The sequence below is a fragment of the Sorex araneus genome, chromosome 4 (assembly GCF_027595985.1).
Source record: "Sorex araneus isolate mSorAra2 chromosome 4, mSorAra2.pri, whole genome shotgun sequence".
In the NCBI taxonomy this organism is placed as follows: Eukaryota; Metazoa; Chordata; class Mammalia; order Eulipotyphla; family Soricidae; genus Sorex; species Sorex araneus.
This window is the reverse complement of record NC_073305.1, coordinates 11521393-11539019: the sequence shown is the minus strand read 5'-3', so window position 1 is coordinate 11539019 and position 17627 is coordinate 11521393. Positions and strand designations below refer to the sequence as shown.

At 59.0% G+C, this 17627-nt stretch overlaps 1 protein-coding gene across 4 annotated transcripts in view; it reads right to left on the bottom strand.

The window, feature by feature from the left end:
* MGLL (monoglyceride lipase) overlaps positions 1-17627 on the bottom strand; it is a 98709-nt gene that overhangs the window by 46945 nt on the left and 34137 nt on the right. For all 4 annotated transcript variants that reach the window (XM_055134563.1, XM_055134565.1, XM_055134562.1 and 1 more), the window contains exon 3: positions 14544-14650. In XM_055134563.1, the coding sequence (XP_054990538.1) occupies positions 14544-14650 (107 nt within the window). The remainder of the gene's footprint in view (positions 1-14543; positions 14651-17627) is intronic.

The following is a 17627-nucleotide window of genomic DNA, read 5'->3' as shown; positions in this document are numbered from 1 at the left end:
ACCAGGCTCTCAGCACTGCGCCCTGCACCCAGGGGTGCCGACCTCCCTTTGGGATCAGCCCCTGCCCACTCCTCGTGTCTCGAGACCCTTAGCCATGGGCCTGTTCTCTCCTCCCCGCCCCCTTTCCCCTTTCTCCAGCTCACGGCATCCCAGTCACAGCAAGGACAAGATCTAAGGGATCCGAGTCCAGCCCAGGGAGTGCTGATGACCCCTAGGGCCCACGGGGGGGGGGGGGGGCTCCTCCCTCCCGGGCTCCCTTCACCAGGGGCGTGGAAGCACAGGGCACACCCCAGTCCTTTTACGGTCAGAAAGTTTCCACTGAATCCGCCCTCCGAGCCCTTCTTCCGATCTGTCGACACAGCCGCAATGGCCGGGAGGGGAATAATTATTATTATGGTGCCTCAGTGAGCCAGCTCTCGCCGCTCGCCGACTCCGGGGTGGGAGACAGCTGGGCCCTGCGCACAGTGACAGTCCCCGCCGGCTGCTGGGGGAGGGGGGCTGGCGGCTGGGAGGGCGGCCTTGGCCCAGGAGCCCCCACGCGCGCGGCGCTGCTGAGTCTGTGCTGGGCCCTCCATGAGTGACGGTCCCCGAGGGAGGCCGTGTGCCCATCACTCAGGTGGGGCTGCTGAGGCTCCCAGAAGCCCCGCCCCATCACCTGCCCCCCGCCCCCCCCCCCCCCCCCCGCCTGACTCCCTTCGCACAGTCTCAGGACTGAGTTCAGGCTGCCGGCAGGGGCTGGGGGCCAGGCTCCCACGGTGCCCTCAGCAGGGGGGGAAGGGCCATGTCTGCACCCCAGGAGCCCGCCCTGACCCCGGCCGCTCTGTGGTTGGGCCTCGGGCCCCGCGGGGGAGCCCGGGACTCTCTGTGGAGACTTGGCAGGAGGGGCCGTGGGCAGCTGGTCCTGCACCCCGACAGACTGCGCGTCACGCACTATTCCTGGAGCTGCTGCCAGATGGAGCAGAAACCCGAGCCCTGGCCTGGGGGCTGCGCTGATGCTGGCCTGCAGCCTGTGACGGCCCTGTGCCTGTGACGGTCCCGCACCTGTGACAGTCCTGCACCTGTGACAGCCCTGCACCTGTGACAGTCCCTGCGCCTGTGACGGCCCTGCACCTGTGACGGCCCTGCACCTGTGACAGTCCCTACAGCCTGTGACAGTCCCTGCGCCTGTGACAGCCCCTGCACCTGTGACAGTCCCTGCACCTGTGACAGTCCCTGCACCTGTGACAGTCCCTGCGCCTGTGACAGTCTCTGCGCCTGTGACAGTCCCTGCGCCTGTGACAGTCCCTGCACCTGTGACAGTCCCTGCGCCTGTGACAGTCCCTGCGCCTGTGGCAATCCACCCTGCAGCTGTGCGCAGGAACTTGATCCTGGCTTTGTGCTGCCCGCCCCAAAGCTGTGCAGCCTCGGACCAGTTCCTCTCCCTCTCTGAGCCTGCTCCCTCCAGGGACACGTGGCACATCACCGCAAGGGTTACCTGGCGGAGACCCCTGGGAAACAGGATGAGCACCGAGTTAAGGAGTCTGGAAGCGGCGCCTGCTTTTCCCGAATGGGGCCTCTCCTGCGGCCCAGCTGTGTCAGGTCCCACCCCGGGCAAATTCTGGAGGCCGCTGTCTCCAGCTGACGCCCAGCAGCGGGGCAGCTGGTCCCTGAGGAGCACCGGGTCCCCGGGGGAGAAGGCTGGGGGCTGGTCGGAGAGAGGGAAGGAGGGAGGGAGGGAGGAGAGAGGGAGGGAGGGAGGGAGGATGGAGGGAAGGAGGGAGGGAGGGCCAGCGGCCAGGCCGCCCGCCCGCTCTCTGGAGCCCTGGGGGCCAGCCCCGCCCCCCGCCACGCTGCTGCTGCTGGTGGTCGAGGGGGGCTGCCGGCTTGGCTCGGGGCTGCTTCTCGCCGGGGCCCCATGTCTGCCAGCAGGCCGGGCCACCTGTCGCCTCCGGGCCGCTTCCAAAGCTGGAGAAGCCATGCCCCCAACCCCCCCCCCCCCATCACATGCGGCTTGGCAAGCTCCATCCTGAACTCCCCCGCCCCCCCAGACCCCCGCCCACCACCCGGGGCCCCGCACTGTCCCGAGTCTCTGAGCTGCAGCCCTGCAGGACTCCGGCATCACCGGCTTTCTCTGCCGCCGCTGCAGACGCCGGGGTCCTGAGAGACTGGCCGCCTGACTGTCCCTGCAGAGCCCGGGGACGGCCTGTGTCCCCCCGGTGCCCCTGGGCACGCTGACACCCAGGCCAGCATGGGCAACGCACAGCACTCGCTTCTCTCGCACCCAGAGCCTCCCCTTCTTCCTTCTGCCACCCAGTGGGGCAGAGACCGAGCACGCACCTGGCCCGGCCTCCAGGACAAGGTCACGCGTCCCTCCCTGGCAGGGCCCCATGGGATACAGCAGCGCGGGCGGGAGGCAGGGTGGCAGGCAGGGTCTCGGCGGCCCAGTCGCGACACCCCGGGCTGCTGAAAGCCGCATCTGCGCCTCCGGGCTCCCCCCCCCCCGCTGGACGGCCGCTCCCCAGCCCGCCCGGCGCCCGCCTTCTCCTGGGGTGCCTGGGCACTTGGCAGCCACGCGGCCGGTTATTTTTAGTTCTCGGTGGGCCGGCCACTTCCCGGTCACATGCTGTGGGAGCTGCCACTGGAGAGAGATGGGGCTCACAGAGGGAGCGGGGCCCTTCCCCCACCTGGGCCTTTGGAGAGGACCCCCCACGCCGGCCCCCGGCGCCCCGCCTGGCCAGCCTTGGCCCTGGCCAGCTGGAAATGCCAGTGGCTTGCCCGTGGGCAGCCCGAGTCCCACTGAAGTCACCGACAAAAGGGCAGGAGAGGTGGGGACGGCCAAGGTCAGGGGCTGGGGGGACACACGCCACGGGCGGCTTCGACCTGGACACCCCGGCCTGACCCAGGGCTCCGGGCCACCAAGCACGTTCCCCGGTCTGACCCCGGGCAGCAGCTAGCAGGGAACCAGTCTCTGGCTGGAACCAGTCCCCTGGCCGCTGCCCCCCTTCCGGCCGGGCCGGCGTCTGGCTCCGGGTGGGCTGCGGGGTGCGTGAGCCTACCAGGAGATTCCAGGGGCACCTCTAATGCCAGGGGGCAGATGCAGGGGCGCCGCCACCTCTGACTCAGGCCTGGGGTGGGGAGCAGCCCCCCCAGCGCCCAGCTTGCTGTTTCCCACGGGACCCACGGCCAACAGGACGGCAAGCTTGGGGGCTCTGCTGCAGCCCACCCGGGTCCTCTGGGTCCAAGTCTGAAGTCGGCCGGCATGTGCCCATCCATCCTCGGCCCCACCACCTCCCTCCCCAAGGTGAATCTTCCCCCTCCTTCCTGTGCCACCTGGCAGGCCCAGGAAGACTCAGCTTCTAAGAGAGAGAGAGAGAGAGAGACAGACAGATAGACAGAGACAGAGAGACAGACAGAAAGAAAGAGAGGTAGAGAGAGAGAGTGAGAGATGGGAGAGAGAGAGGGAACGGGGGGAGAGAGAGAGACAGAGACAGACAGAGAGACAGACAGAGGGACAGAGAGTAAGAGAGAAAGAGAGGTAGAGAGAGAGCGAGAGATGGAGGAGAGAGAGACAGAGACAGAGAGACAGACAGAGAGAGACAGAGAGACAGACAGAAGGACAGAGAGTAAGAGAGAGAGGTAGAGAGAGTGAGAGATGGGGGAGAGAGAGAGGGAACAGGGAAGAGAGGAGAGACACACAGAGAGATGGAGAGGGGGAGAGGGAATGGTGGAAGAGAGAGACATAGAGACAGACAGACAGAGGGACAGAGAGTAAGAGAGAAAGAGAGGTAGAGAGAGAGAGCGAGAGATGGGGAGAAAGAGAGGGAATGGGGGAGGGAGGGAGAGAGAGAGGAGAGACACACAGAGACATGCAGAGAGATGGAGAGAGAGAGAGGGAGAGAGAGGGGAGAGTGAGAGATGGGGGAGAGAGAGAGGGAACGGGGGGGGGAGAGGAGAGACACAGAGACACGCAGAGATGGAGAGGGAGAGAGGGAGAGAGGGGAGAGTGGGAGCGCGAGAGAGACGCTCCCCCGCGCGAGAGCTGCTGAGTCTGGCGGGGAACGAGCACATGAACAGACACTAAAAATACCCCACGGAGAAGCGGCGCGATGCTCGAGGAAGTGAGAGATGTCTCGGGATCGGGGAGGGGGCGGTGGGGAGGAAGGCCGCGGCCAGGGACGCTGGGGCCCGGGTGCTCCTCGGGTCCTGGGTGCCGGGCCTTCGCGGGCCGCCGTCACTGGCGGGCTGGCCGGGCGCTCTGTGTGCATCTAACTCACAGCCACCCCGGGTCACACATACACGCTGGACCCCCCCGACCACAGCTCCTCAAACCTGCCTCACTTCCAAGGTGGGGGGAACCCTCTGAGCCAGGGCGCCAGGCAGCTGTGCTTCCCCGGGGCCAGGGGGTGGCACCCTGCTTGGCCCGAGGCCCCCCTTCAAGCCTCGCCCGCACACACCGTCCCTGCCAGACCGTCTTCCACACCCTCCCACCTCCCGGCAACGCCCGGCTCCTCTCAGCCTCCACCCTGACGACCTTCTCATCTCCGAACCCCCACAGTTCCCCTGGGGCTCCCCGCCCCTGTCGGCTGAGCGGCTGAAGCCCACCCGACCTAGGGACCCACTGGATGCAAGGACCGGGCTCTGGTACGCGAGGATGTTCCTGGAGGAACACCCGTTCCCGGGGGCACAGAACAGGCCTGTCTGGTGCCCCGAACATGCCGGAGAGGGAGAAATGCCCACCGGTCATGCTCAATGGGGGGTGACCATGATCTGGGGGGAGAGGATGTTAGGAAGCTCACAAGTGACAGTGCCGCCCCCCCGCCCCCCAGAAGGACGAAGGGGGAGGGGCCTGATTCCCTGGCTGGGTGAGGGCTGGACAAGACCAGGGCTGAGGAGTCTGCATGGCTGTTGGGGGTGGGCACGGGAACCCTCGGGCCGTGCGGGAGAGGACGGGGTCACTGTGGCCGGCCCGGGCACCACGTGGGAAGCACGAGGACCACCCTGAACGTGCCAGACCTCCTCGGACCTCGGAAGCTGCATGGGGTCAGGCCTGGTGAGCGCTTGGATGGGACCAAAGCAGCCGCCTCCCCGCCCCGCCCACTCTCGGTGGGCACTCAGGGGGGGCCAGTGTGTGGAGTCTCCCCGTGGAGCCCCCGATGCCCTGCCCCCACCCCGGGGCCCAATGGGAGTGGCTGGAGATGGAGTCTTCGCTTGCTGTGGATGACTGGCCGGGATCAGAGAGGTTCCTTCCCTTCCCCGGCGTCACACAGCAAGGCAGCAGCTGGGCTAGCTCCGGCCCTGGCTGTGGGGCTGCCTTGCGGGGGGCTCAGGACTGCTCTCCGAACAGCGGGGAACCGCAGTCTCCCCGTCACGTGAGCGGGCTCATGCCTCTCCCCAACAAGTGGCTCTCGGGGACGCCCGGGAAGCTGCTCTTTGCAAACAGCCTCCTGACCCCCTGAGCACTGCTCCGAAGGCTCCGGGATGACACTGTCTCTCGTGTGTGAGCAGCTGAAGCCGAGCCTGCCCCAACACCACACTCCCCAGTTCCGCTGACACCTTCGCCGGGCCTGAGGTCACGTCGGGTTTGATGTCAAGTAACTTCGGCACAAGAAACCCCTTGGAGTTTGCCAGCCTGAGCCTGGGAATCGGGCGTGGGCAGCGGCCCAGCCTCCACCGCTGCCCGCTGGGCCTGGAGAAGCCCACCCACCTTCACCGTGCCCCCAGCCGCAACGTCCCCTCGCCACCGTGACTGGGGTTCTGCTGTTGTCACAATCCTCGTTTCACGAGGAGCAAAATGAGGCTCGCAAATGCTTCTCTTTTATTGGAGAAAGGCAAATAAAGCAACGGCCTCCTGGTGGGGATCTGCACCCAAGACGGTGGCTCAGGGGTGCAGGGCTGTGAGCGCAGAGAGGCCCCCAGGGGCGGCCGAGAGACTGGGCGGACAGACAGACTGCCTGCTCTTCCGCTGCCGGCCCCAACTGTGACTTCATCATCCCCCTTTGGAGATAAAAACTCGGTAAATATCCCGGGACCACACAATCCACTGTTTCCACTCTCCTACGGACCAGAGCAAGAACAACTCACACTGTTTTTAGTCATTTCAAATACAAATTCATGAGTGGAACTGAAGGTGATTGATTTCAGAATGACCCAGTGAGGACCTTGAGTCAAATTATCTCCATGGCAGAAAACACACGTGTATCACACACACACAGTCACACACACATGCTTTCACACACTCCTATTCACTCACACATGCTCTCACACACTCCCATTCACTCACACATGCTCTCACACACTCACATTCACTCACACACACTCTCATACACTCACACACACTCTCACACACTGTCACACACTCACATTTACTCACACACGCTCTCACATGCTTACGTTCACGCGCATACATTCTGATACACTCCACCACATACTCACACACTCACATTCACACATACAATTCTCATATACTCACAGACGTTCTCACATACATTCACACACATACATTCTCATACACTCACACATGCTCTCACACACATTCACACGTGCACATATACACTTTCACATTCTCACATTCACATACATGCCTTCTCATACCCTCAAACACGGCCTCACATGCACACGTGTATATACACAAACATACACATACACACAAACACACCCCTTCACACTCACACACCCACATTCACACTACACTCACACCTTTCCCGGAGTTTTTTCTATTTGCCCTCTCCTCACTGAATAGCACCCCCTACACAAAAGACAACCACACAGCAGTGCCACCCACAAACATTCCCTCTTCTCACACACCCCAGCCCAGTTTAAAAAGAAAAAAAAAAAGGAAGAAGAACTTCTCTTAACACTTTGCCTCAAATATTTGTGGATAATTAATTCACTGTTAATCAGTTGAGAACATTCTCGGCTCCTGTGTAAACAGAGAGACAGCTTCTTGGGCCCACAGAGGCACCTCGGGCCACTTGCAGGAGGCCACCTCCTGGCAGGGCCCCCTGGCAGCGCCCTGTGGGGACCCTCTAACCCTCAGTACCCCACAGTGGGTCTGAGGACCCCCTGGCGTCCTCAGGTCATCTTTTCTGGCCACTTAGGCCCTTCTGCTTGGCTGCAAGGCCGGGGTGGGGGTGGGGCGGGGGTCCCAGCAAGTCACTGAGAGCAGCTGTGGCGGTGAGCCGGATGGGACCCCTGGCCCGAGCTAGCCAATAAAGACCCTTTGCTTATTGCATCACCACTTGTCTTCGTGTGATTCCTCTGGGAAGATCTTGGCCTGGTTTAACGTGACTGGCGGGGGGGGGGGGGGGGCAACTGTCCAGGCCCACCGTCTCTGCGCCCTACTTAGAACATCACTGAGACCCATCGCTGGTGCTCCCACCCACTCCTGCAGACCTCCCATCCCCCCCAGCCTGCAGGCAGTTCTCCCTTGCTGGGCCTGTCGTGCGCCCCATTTCCTGACGCCTGGTTCTGGGACGTCTCCTGTGCTTCCTGGGCCACCTTGGCCCTCCCTGATATCACGGCTCCTTCAGGCCCCATAGCCCCGGGAGCCCCACGCGTCTCCAGCCAGGGCCGCGCCGGGCAGCCCCAGAAAGATCCCAAACTCCCGATGTCCCAAAAACATCAGAAATGAAGCACGAGCCACGTGCCGGGGACAGCGGGGACCCCGGTGCCAAGCTCCCCAGAGACCTCAGTGGACACTGAAGGCCAGGGCAGCGGGGCTAAGGCCTGGGGCGTCTCTCCGAGGCTGCCTTTCTGTGCTGGCCAGCGGCCACTCTGGCCAGGCTTTGCGGCAGCCACACCCCACTGAGGCCAAAGCGACGTTCCCTGCTGGGGGCTCCTCTTCTCCAAGCCCGTCCGTGCCCACGTCCAGCTCTCCGGGACGCCACCCTGCCTGGCCACCAGACTCCGAGTGGCCACTCCGTCCTTGTGGATAGAGCATTCTGCCAAGGATAGTTTTGTGCTTATGCTACTGGGGAGAGAGTCTCTTGCCCGCACGCCTGGCTGTCTTCCCCGGGGCCCCTCGGAGGGGATGGGCTCCAGCTTCTCTCCCGACCCCGAGCAGAGCTCCCGGCGGCCAAAGACCACCGGAACCTAGCTACAGCCATGCCCGAGGCCCCTCTCCACACGTTCGGACAGGCCTCACGCATGAAGGTACCGGCAGAGGAACCCAGGTGTGTGTAATCCCATCAACGGCCAACATCCAGAGACTTAAAAGCAAGCTCTCAGAAGCTTCATGGCCACGCGATATCTTGTAGCCTACTTCTCCCTCTGGGAGAAACTGGCAAGCTTCTGAGAGTTTCCTGCCCACATGGGACAGCCTTGCAAGCTTCCCATGGTGTATTCATATGCAAAATTCAGTAACAAGCTGGATCTCATTCCCCTGACCCTGAAAGAGCCTCCAGTGCAACATCATTGGGAGGACCGAGTCGAGAGAGACTTCTAAGATCTCAGGGAAAGGACGAATGGAGAGGTTACTGAGCCTGCTCAAGAAATCGACAGGGATTTCGTGATTCGTGACTACTGGGGAGAGGCAACGGGGACCCCCCCTGGTGGTGCTCAGGGATCACTCCTGGCGGTACTGGGGGGACCCTGTGAGGTGCCAGGGGTTGGACCACGGTTGGCCGTGTGCAAGGCACGCGTCACCAACGCCATTTTGCGGTCTCCTGACTAAACCGAGAGGAGGCGGCGTTCTTTCCTCCTCACTGCTCCAAGCCCGTCCGTGAACAGGACGGCCCCCGCGCCGTCAAGTGATGTCAAGTGATTCACGCCAGGTGATCTGACATGTCATCTCCCCCCAGCGTTTGCTGTCGGGATGCAGGGCTGAGGTGATCGGGGATCCAGCCTCCAAGAACAGAATCCAGTCTCCAGAAGCAGACCGTCCGTCAGGCTGGCATGAAGACGCGTGAGGAGGAACACCCGGGCCTTCTGCTGTATTTATTTATTGCTCTATTTTGCTTTTGGGGGTCACACCCAGCAGTGCTCGGGAGTTACTCCTGGCTCTGCACTCAGGAATTACTCCCAGCAGTGCTTGGGGCACCCTATGGGATGCCGGGGACTGAACCCAGGTCGGCTGTGTGCAAGGCAAACGCCCTCCCCACTGACTTGGGTCTTCTAAGTCGAGATTCCTGGGGTCCCTGACCACCCCCTGTGCCTTCCCCTCAGGGAGCTGTTCTCTGCGCAGGCTCTGCTGCTACCCCAGCGGGTGCCTCCCAACAAAAGTTTCCCTGCAGGAAGCTCCTCGTTGCCGGTGGCGGGTTTCCTGTGTGAGGAACGCCTTTGCCCCTGACACCAGGGGTGGCTGTCTGGAGCAGTGCTGGCCAGTGAGGGAAGCTGGCGGCTGTCAGGCTGCCCCAAGTAAGGTCAGTTTTCTTTCTTTCTTTTTTTTTTTTTGCTTTTTGGGTCACACCTGGCGATGCACAGGGGTTACTCCTGGCTCTGCACTCAGGAATTACTCCTGGCGGTGCTCAGGGGACTATATGGGATGCTGGGAATCAAACCCAGGTCGGCCGAGTGCAAGGCAAACGCCCTACCCGCTGTGCTATTGCTCCAGCCCCAAGGTCAGTTTTCTTTTTTTTTTTGCTTTTTGGGTCACACCCAGCAATGCTCAGGGGTTACTCCTGGCTTTGCACTCAGGAATTACTCCTGGCAGTGCTTGGGGGACCATATGGGATGCCGGGGATCGAACGTGTGCAAGGCAAACGCCCTACCCGCTGTGCTATCGCTCTGGCCCCCCAAGGTCAGTTTTCTTGAGGTGAGCCCGGTTCCTTCCGCTGCGCTGTATCCCTCATTTCCCTCCCGTCTGGAGATATGTGTCTAGGGGGGAAGAAAACGCTTCTGCGCATTAGACTGCTGTGGCCGGCTCCGTAGGTCCCGTCAAACCACCTGGCAGGGGCTGGGAGGGCTTCGCTGCCAGGAGAAAAGGCGCCTTTGAAGGCAGCACCACAGAAGCCGCCTCGGTGAGGATTCGTGGGACTGTGCATGAGGCGTTCATGGGACTGTGCAGACAGCGGCTGCCTCAGAGCCTGGCATGCAGCTGGTGCTCCATGAATGAGAGCAGTTCGCACGCGTGTTGCTGGCAAGCCGCTCACACGCCCCTGAGACGATTCTGCTAGATCCCGAGGTGAAACGCGAGAGACCCCGTGAAACGACACTCTCCGAGTGCCCTGTTCTGGGTGCCATGTCTGAGAGGAACAGACGCCGACCACCGCTTGGAGACCCCGGTGTCACCAGGGACGCTGACGTCGACAGCCAGGAGACCTGACTTTCAGCTCACGGAGCCGAGAAGGGGCACAGGCGTGAAGGCGCTTGTCTTGCATGCGGCTGACCTAGGTTTGGTCCCCGGCACTGCGGATGACACCCTGAGCACTGTCAGGAGGAACCGTTGAGGGCAGAGCGGGGAGTAAGCCCTGAGCACCGCTGGGTGGGGGTGGACGCTCTCCCAATCTGGAAACTGGGTGCCAGAAGCCAGAAAAGACTTTTCTGTAGGCAGCTCTGTTTTCTCGGGGGGAGCGTTTGCTCCCATCCCCCACAGCAGCCTCTGCAGGCCAGGGACAGTGAGAGGCCAGGACCCCGGGGCGCTCCATCCACAGCCCTGGCCCAGCTGTCCCGAGCCTCATGGACGTCCTGCTCAGGTCCTGGCACACTGTGGCTGGAAGGGGGCTCGGGAGGGAGCAGGGGAAGGGGCTCCCACTGCACCCTCCCGGAGCGTTCTCTCTCTCATCCTCCGTGGCCGGAAGCTGCGTCATCAGGGCACCAACACACCACACTTACAAAGGCAAATGGATGAAACCGGGGACCCGGGAGCTCGTGGCGGACCCTTCTGCTGTCCAGGCTGCAGACCCCCGCCGTGGAAAGCACCGAGTCCACACGTCTCTCGCACGTGTCCGTGCCCAGTACGGAGCCCGACTGCGCACACAGCAGAGTGAGAGCTCGTCAGCAGCCCCGAGTGGAAACCCCTCACTCACTCACTACGTCACATTTCCCAGCCAGAAGATCGTGGCCCGGGTCTGGCCACCGGCAGAAGATCCACCCCCCAGGCCTGGAGAGATAGTGCAGGGGTGAAGGTGCTGCCTTGCGAGTGGCTGACCTGGGTTTGTTCTCCAGAACTACCAGGAGTGGATCCCTAAGCATAAAACTCGAAGTAGCCTCTGGTCACTGCCAAGTGCGGCCCAACAAGCAAACAAACACTCAAGAGAAATCTCCACAGGGGCAGCTCAACACCCTCCTCACCCCGCAGGGTTCTCCTGCCAAGCTAGTCAGAGTCCCTTCCCCCTGTAGACAATAAAAGTCAAACACACACACACACACACACACACACACACACACACACAAATGCATTCATTTCTTTGATAAAGCACTACTCTTAGGCACCTGCCCGGGAGATTTCCATGAGTCATGGGAAGAAGACGATAAATCATGGCATTCAATACAGGTGAACACAAACAACCGTTTCCCAGCTATATTTAGCCACATCACTGAAAGCAAACCAGCTTCGATGTTTGAGGCTATTCTGGAAACACCCAGAGGTGGTGGGTGGGCTGTTTCTGTTCTACCTTTATAGTGAACATGATGCCTTTAAGCTCCGCTACTCAGGGCCAGGGGGAGCATTCAAGTGGTAGAGTACACGCCTGGCAGGTACGAGGTCCTGAGTTGGCTCCCGAGCACTCCGTGACCACCGCCCCCTCCCAACACCCAGGGTCTATTGGACCGCTGCTGGGCCAGAGTTCCATACTGTCAGCTTCACATGACCCGGAGTAACTCCGGCGCCACCCCCCCCCCCCCCAGCCCCCTGCAAAAGCATCACTGGGAGGATCACTACAAAAAATGTTAGGAATGTTGTTTCTTTAACGTTTCCAGTGACAAAATAAGGCAAGCAAAGCTTCCTTGTCCCCACGGTTCTGGCCATGGGTATCTGACCAGAGGGTCACTGACACCAAGAAGCAGGACGGATCAAGGAGGGGCCAGGGAGATAGTTTAGGGGGGAGGGTTCATGCACGTGCAAGGCCCCAGCAGCTCAGGGCACGCCCCACAACCCCGCTCGTACTGTGGGGTGCAGAGCTGGAGGCCCCTGGGCCCTGACAGGTGACTGGGCCGCACAGTATTTTAGGGCTCTATCACTGACCCAGGGCCTGGTTAGGTTGACTATCCCCCGAGTGGCCCCTGGGTCCGCAGAGAGCTGCTTGGGAGACCTCCCCACCCTCGCCTGTCCCGTCCAAACAAACAAGCAAAATCCCGAACTCAGAAAATGGCAATTCTGGGTGGGTTGCAGGTGTTCAGCCTTTGATCATACTGGTTCCCCCACCCGTGACAGTGTAGTAGGCCCAGGAAGTCTTTCGAAAGGTGAAACAGCATCAAGAAGCAATGACCATTCGTTTATATTGTTATTTTTCAAAATTACTCCCAGATCCTAAAAGTAACCCACTGAATCATAGCAGGCAACATATAAATAAACAACCGAACCGTTTTGTAAAAGCAGTCACAGGCCACGCCCCCTGGGCAAAGCCACGCCCCTGGGTGAGGCCACGCCCCCTGTTTTGGTTATCAACAAGCCAGGCCCAGTCCACTAAGTCAATACTGGACAAAACTTTCACCTCTTGGTGTTTATATTTAAAACAAAAAAAAATTGAATTTCTATTGGTTAACAAAAACGGGCTAATGTAGATCTTTCTTTTCTTCCTTCCTTCTTCCTTCCCTCCCTCCTTGCCTCCTTTCTTCTTTTCGTCCTTTCTCTTTCTTTTTTTTTGTTGGGGCTTGCTCCTGGGGAACCCAGGGGCCATTGGTAGTGACACTCGCCCAGCCTATGGGGTCTGTACTCAGGTGAGCAGAATGGGTGCTGCTCAGGCCCTGTGGTGCTTGGGGACACCAGGGCTACACTTGGCAGTGCTGGGTGGCTAAAGGGAGGAGGCTCCCACAGCAAGCCTCAAACATTCGAGGCGTGCACTTCCCTCTTTCCCCACCCTCTCGAGCTATCTCCCAGGGCCCACGGGCTTTTGAAAAAAGTGCACGAGTAAACAAAAGCTCAGAAAGGGTGTCAATATAAGCTTTTCTTCCAGGATATTCCTTTCATACTATCTGTTTTTGGGCCACACCTGGTGGTGCTCAGGGATTACTCCTGGCTCTGTATTCAGGGATCACTCCTGACAGGAATTGGGGGTGCCAGCTGTCAAACCCGGGTCAGCCGTGTGCAAGGCAAACGCCTTGCCTGCTGTACTATGGCTCTGGCCACAGAGTGCAACAAATTTTGCCAGTGACAAATGCAACAAAAAATGTGAACCCTATCTTGGACCTTCATGGGGACTGAAAAGCACGATGAGGTTAGAAATGAAACAATGTATGACTTCAACTCAATCATAAACAACTTTGTAACTATAAACAAACAAACAAAAAAATCACCGTTCAAATATGACTTCTCAAAGTCCTTAATAGGGCATGGAAGAACACACACACACACACACACACACACACACACACACACACACACACACACGTGCCGTACCAAAGCAGGGGACGCCCGCACAGCCGCCCAACCCAGGGCTCTCGAGAAACCAGATCTGCAGTTCTGGAGGTACCAAGTGTCCCCCAAGAGCTCTTGATGGCTGGCCTGAGTGCCTCTCTGCACAGAGACCACATTCCCTCCCTTCCACAAGGACCCGCGGGTCCTGTCACGGCTCCCCTCTCTCTCTCTTTCGGCAGCATCACTTAATTATCCACTTTCGAATTCGATCAAAGGGAAGCGATGCTTCTGGACCGGAGCCAGGCTGCTGTGTCTCTGCAGTGAGCTGTGGCGAGAGCGCTCAGCCCATCCACAGGGAATGCTCCCTTGTGAAAACTGCCAAACCAGGCAGGCTCTAAGGGGGAGCACCCTCCAGCCCCGGGGAATGTCACCAAGGCGTGCAAGAAGACCCTTCGGAACTGGGTAGTGGAATTGCCTCTAAAATCCAATGGTATTTGAATTCTTTTGAATCACAGACTTGGTGTGTGTGTGGGGGGCTGCTGCGTGTGTCTGTCTACATGTGCTGTAGACATTTGTGTGTGCCTGTTGTATGCTCTTGTGCATGTGTGTATTTTGGGATTTTCCTGGGACTGACGGTTCCGGGTTGAAATGCTCTGTAACCAGCTTGTGGCCTGCTGAGGTTTCAGCTGTTCTTGCTGTGCCTCCACCACATGCATTTGAAGTCCCTGGGGACAAAACCAGGGCCTGTTTTGTGCAGAAATTGCTTTATAAGTATAAGAGAGGATTCCTGGGCCTCGGGTGAGTCCTTATATAAACATATTCTGACTCTGATATTTTCAGTGCAAGCTTCAAATCAGCCGGCATTCAATCCCAGACTCAACAGAAACTGCTGGCCCGACATATTTGGGGGTTTACATAATACCATCTTTCTTTTCTTTTTTTTTTCCTCCCAAGAAAAATGTCCCATGGAGAATATTTTTTCCCAATCTCGAGGCAGGAATCAGAGAAGAAAATTAGAAGGGGAGGAGGTGAAAGGGCGGGGGTTGAGACAGGCCAGAGATGAGAGCCCCCACATTGTCAGGCCCAGGCCAGCAGCCGTGGGGGTACTCACTGTGGTCGTGGGCGAACACCAGCAGGTCCAGGTCCACCAGCATCTGCGCTAGTTCGTCATAGCGGCCGCAGTGCTCCCCAGCGCCGTGGGATACGAAAACCAGGGCCCTGCAGGGGCAAGAGGGGAGCCAGGTTAATGAGGAAGTGGGCGAGGCTGCCGCTGCAGCTGGGAAGGGCTTCCGGGATATCGGCCAAGACCTAGGGTGTGGGCCCAGCACCCTAGCAAAGAAGAGGATTTTACTCCTGGGCCGTGGGGTCACCGTTGGAGCCCACATCCTGGCTGTGGTCCCAGGCAATGGTACCCACCCCTCGAAGATTCCAGGTGAAGCCTTTTCACCTGGAAATTAACATAACAGGATCTCCCAGGAGTGGGTTGTGATGGTGCCAGGAGGTAATTTGTGCCAATTCTCTAGGTAGAAAAACTGGCAAGGGGCTGGTCCTCCCTGGGTGCCAATCTTCTCTCAACCTGCTGCCCAGCCTAAACCACATAGAGCCCACTATGGTCCTAGCCAGTGCTAGGCTAGGGACAAGCATGTGACTCAAGCCCAAGTCAACTGGGACCAATCAGAATTGACCCCAGAACGTGATTGGATGAGGGACAAGCATGTGACTCAAGCCCAAGTCAACTGGGACCAATCAGAATTGACCCCAGAACGTGATTGGCTGAGGGACAAGCATGTGACTCAAGTCCAAGTCAACTGGACCAATCAGAATTGACCCCAGAACGTAATTGGCTGAGGGGCAAGCATGTGACTCAAGTCCAAGTCAACTGGACCAATCAGAATTGACTACAGAAAGTGATTGGCTGAGGGCCAAGCATGTGGTTCAAGCCAAGCCAACTTGAACCAATCAGAATTTACCTTAGAAAGTGATCGGCTAAGGACGTGACTCAAGCCAAGAAACTGGGACCAACCAGAATTGATTCCAGAGCCAAAAGGAGACAGAGTCACTGTCTGGTCAGGGTTGTCTGTGCCGCTTGGGCAAAGCTGAGGATGATTCCACCTCTTCCACCCCCACGGTGGAGCCCCATGATTGCAGGACCTGCGTCCCCATGCCATTGTTTGAGCCCTGAAACCTGCTCCCTCTATCTCCTCTTGTGCGGTGTTGTCTACCTGATTGGGTATTCTGCGCTTTGGGGTTGATGGATGCTTAAAGGACTGCATCACCATCTTTTCCCACCGCAGCTGTTAGTGGACCAGGGCGGGTTGGAAGCCACTCAGCCACTGTCTTCACCGACATCAGCTTTCTCCTTTTCCGTGTGGATTTCTTCACTTCTACACTCAGGCCCCCCAGAGGCAGCTGGACTTCGCACCACGTTCACGCCTTTCCTTCTCTTTCCCTGTTCTCCATCCAGCACACCCCTCCCTTCCTTCCAGAGCCAGCCTTACAATTTCTTTCCTCCCAGAGAGATTCACTTTATTTTAGCGATTAGCTCTTGGAGGGCACATTAACAGAACGCATGGCGAAGGTCACGAGATTTCACAATAAGTAGCTCTACTTTTTTTTTTTTTAAATTAACATTCTTGTAAGAGACACCTCAGGAGCAAAGAGCAGAGCTGTGTCTTGTGCTCAGACACTATGGGAACCTTCGAGAAGGTCTGGCCACTCAAACACTGCTACTAGCTCCCAGGACAATAGGGCTCATCGTAGCTGCTCCACCAGCCAGCATTGGCCGCACAGGCGGTCAGAAGAAGACATTTCGATTGCTAAATGTCCAGATCCATATATTTAGCCTGAGACTGGGGGAGGCGCCCTTCTTATGACAAGCTGGGGCAGGCAGGCAGGTGCACTGGATGCTGGGAGTCACACCAGTTTCTGCCACCAGAGAAGCTGAGGTGGGGAGAGGGAAACCGCAGCTGCGCTTTTACTGAGCATTTACTATGCACCTATTACCCTGTTCATGCTAAGGCAAGGTTACTAATCACCATCTCTGTAGGCATCAGCCTCCCCCACAACGCTCTTACTCAGGATACTGAAATCTGAAAAGACAAGGACCAGAGAGGTGGCGTGACAGATTGAGCTCACACATCACCCTGATTTGATCCTTGGCGATAATCCCCTTCCTGCCCCCCAGCGCAGAGCCAAGAGTATTCCCCGAGTATTGCTAGGTGTGTGGTACAGAGACAAAAGAAAAAAAAAAACAACAAGGATCAAATAGTCTATCCTTGGGTTTTGTTGCGAGGGAGGGGGGCCCTCCCAGTGGTGCTCAGCCCTGACTCCCAGCCGGTGTTTGGGGGACCCTTTGCAGTTCTGGGGCTCAAGCCTGGGCCGCCCACATGCCAAGCGCGTGTTCCAGTCCTGGGAGCTGTCTCCCTGGCCCTTTCCCCCTCTCTCGAGTGCTCTCTGGAACTGCCAGCCACGTCTGCTCAGTTTGGGCCAGTTCTATCTGCTAACTGGGCACTGGCAGGGTCAGCTAAGGGGGTTCTCTCCCAGCCCTTGGGGGCACAGTTGGAACCCCTAGATACGGGTTCTCACATGTGCACCCAGAGTGGATGCCCCAGCACGCAGGCAGCCCCGGGGAGCATGGTGGCTGCTGGTTCACGCCTCCCCTGTTAACAATGAGTGGTCAGGCCTTGGCGGGCGTCCCCGCGGTCAAGGTCTCCCTGAGGCAAAGGCCTGGCCACTGGGCCCGGAAGTGCCTGTCACAAAGGCCACCTGGAAGGCACCTTGACCTCTTCCCTACAGCCATTTCTTCTGATCCAAGGCCCTGGGTTTGGCGGTCAGCCCTGGAGAGCTTTCACATACATCACAGGCTTCAATTGTCTGGGGCAGGAAATGCTTCCTGTGGTTCTGAGGTGTGGCTTGGGGGAGGGGAGGGGGCCTGGGGGACTGAGGGCATCCGGACGCCCCATGGAACTGACCAGAGGCAAGAATGCGACCAACCATCTCAGTGGGGAGACTCATGGTCACTTAGGGGCCCATTGTCTACCTGGAGGACCCAGGAGCATCTCTGCAGAGGTGGGGTGATGGGGTGGGGGTGGAGCTTGTATTCATCAACCCCGCGCAAATCAGACCCCTCAGGAGAGTCCCCTTCCCCCAAGGGTGGCAGAGACGGGCAGTAGCTGAAGATTCAGTCAAGCATGTC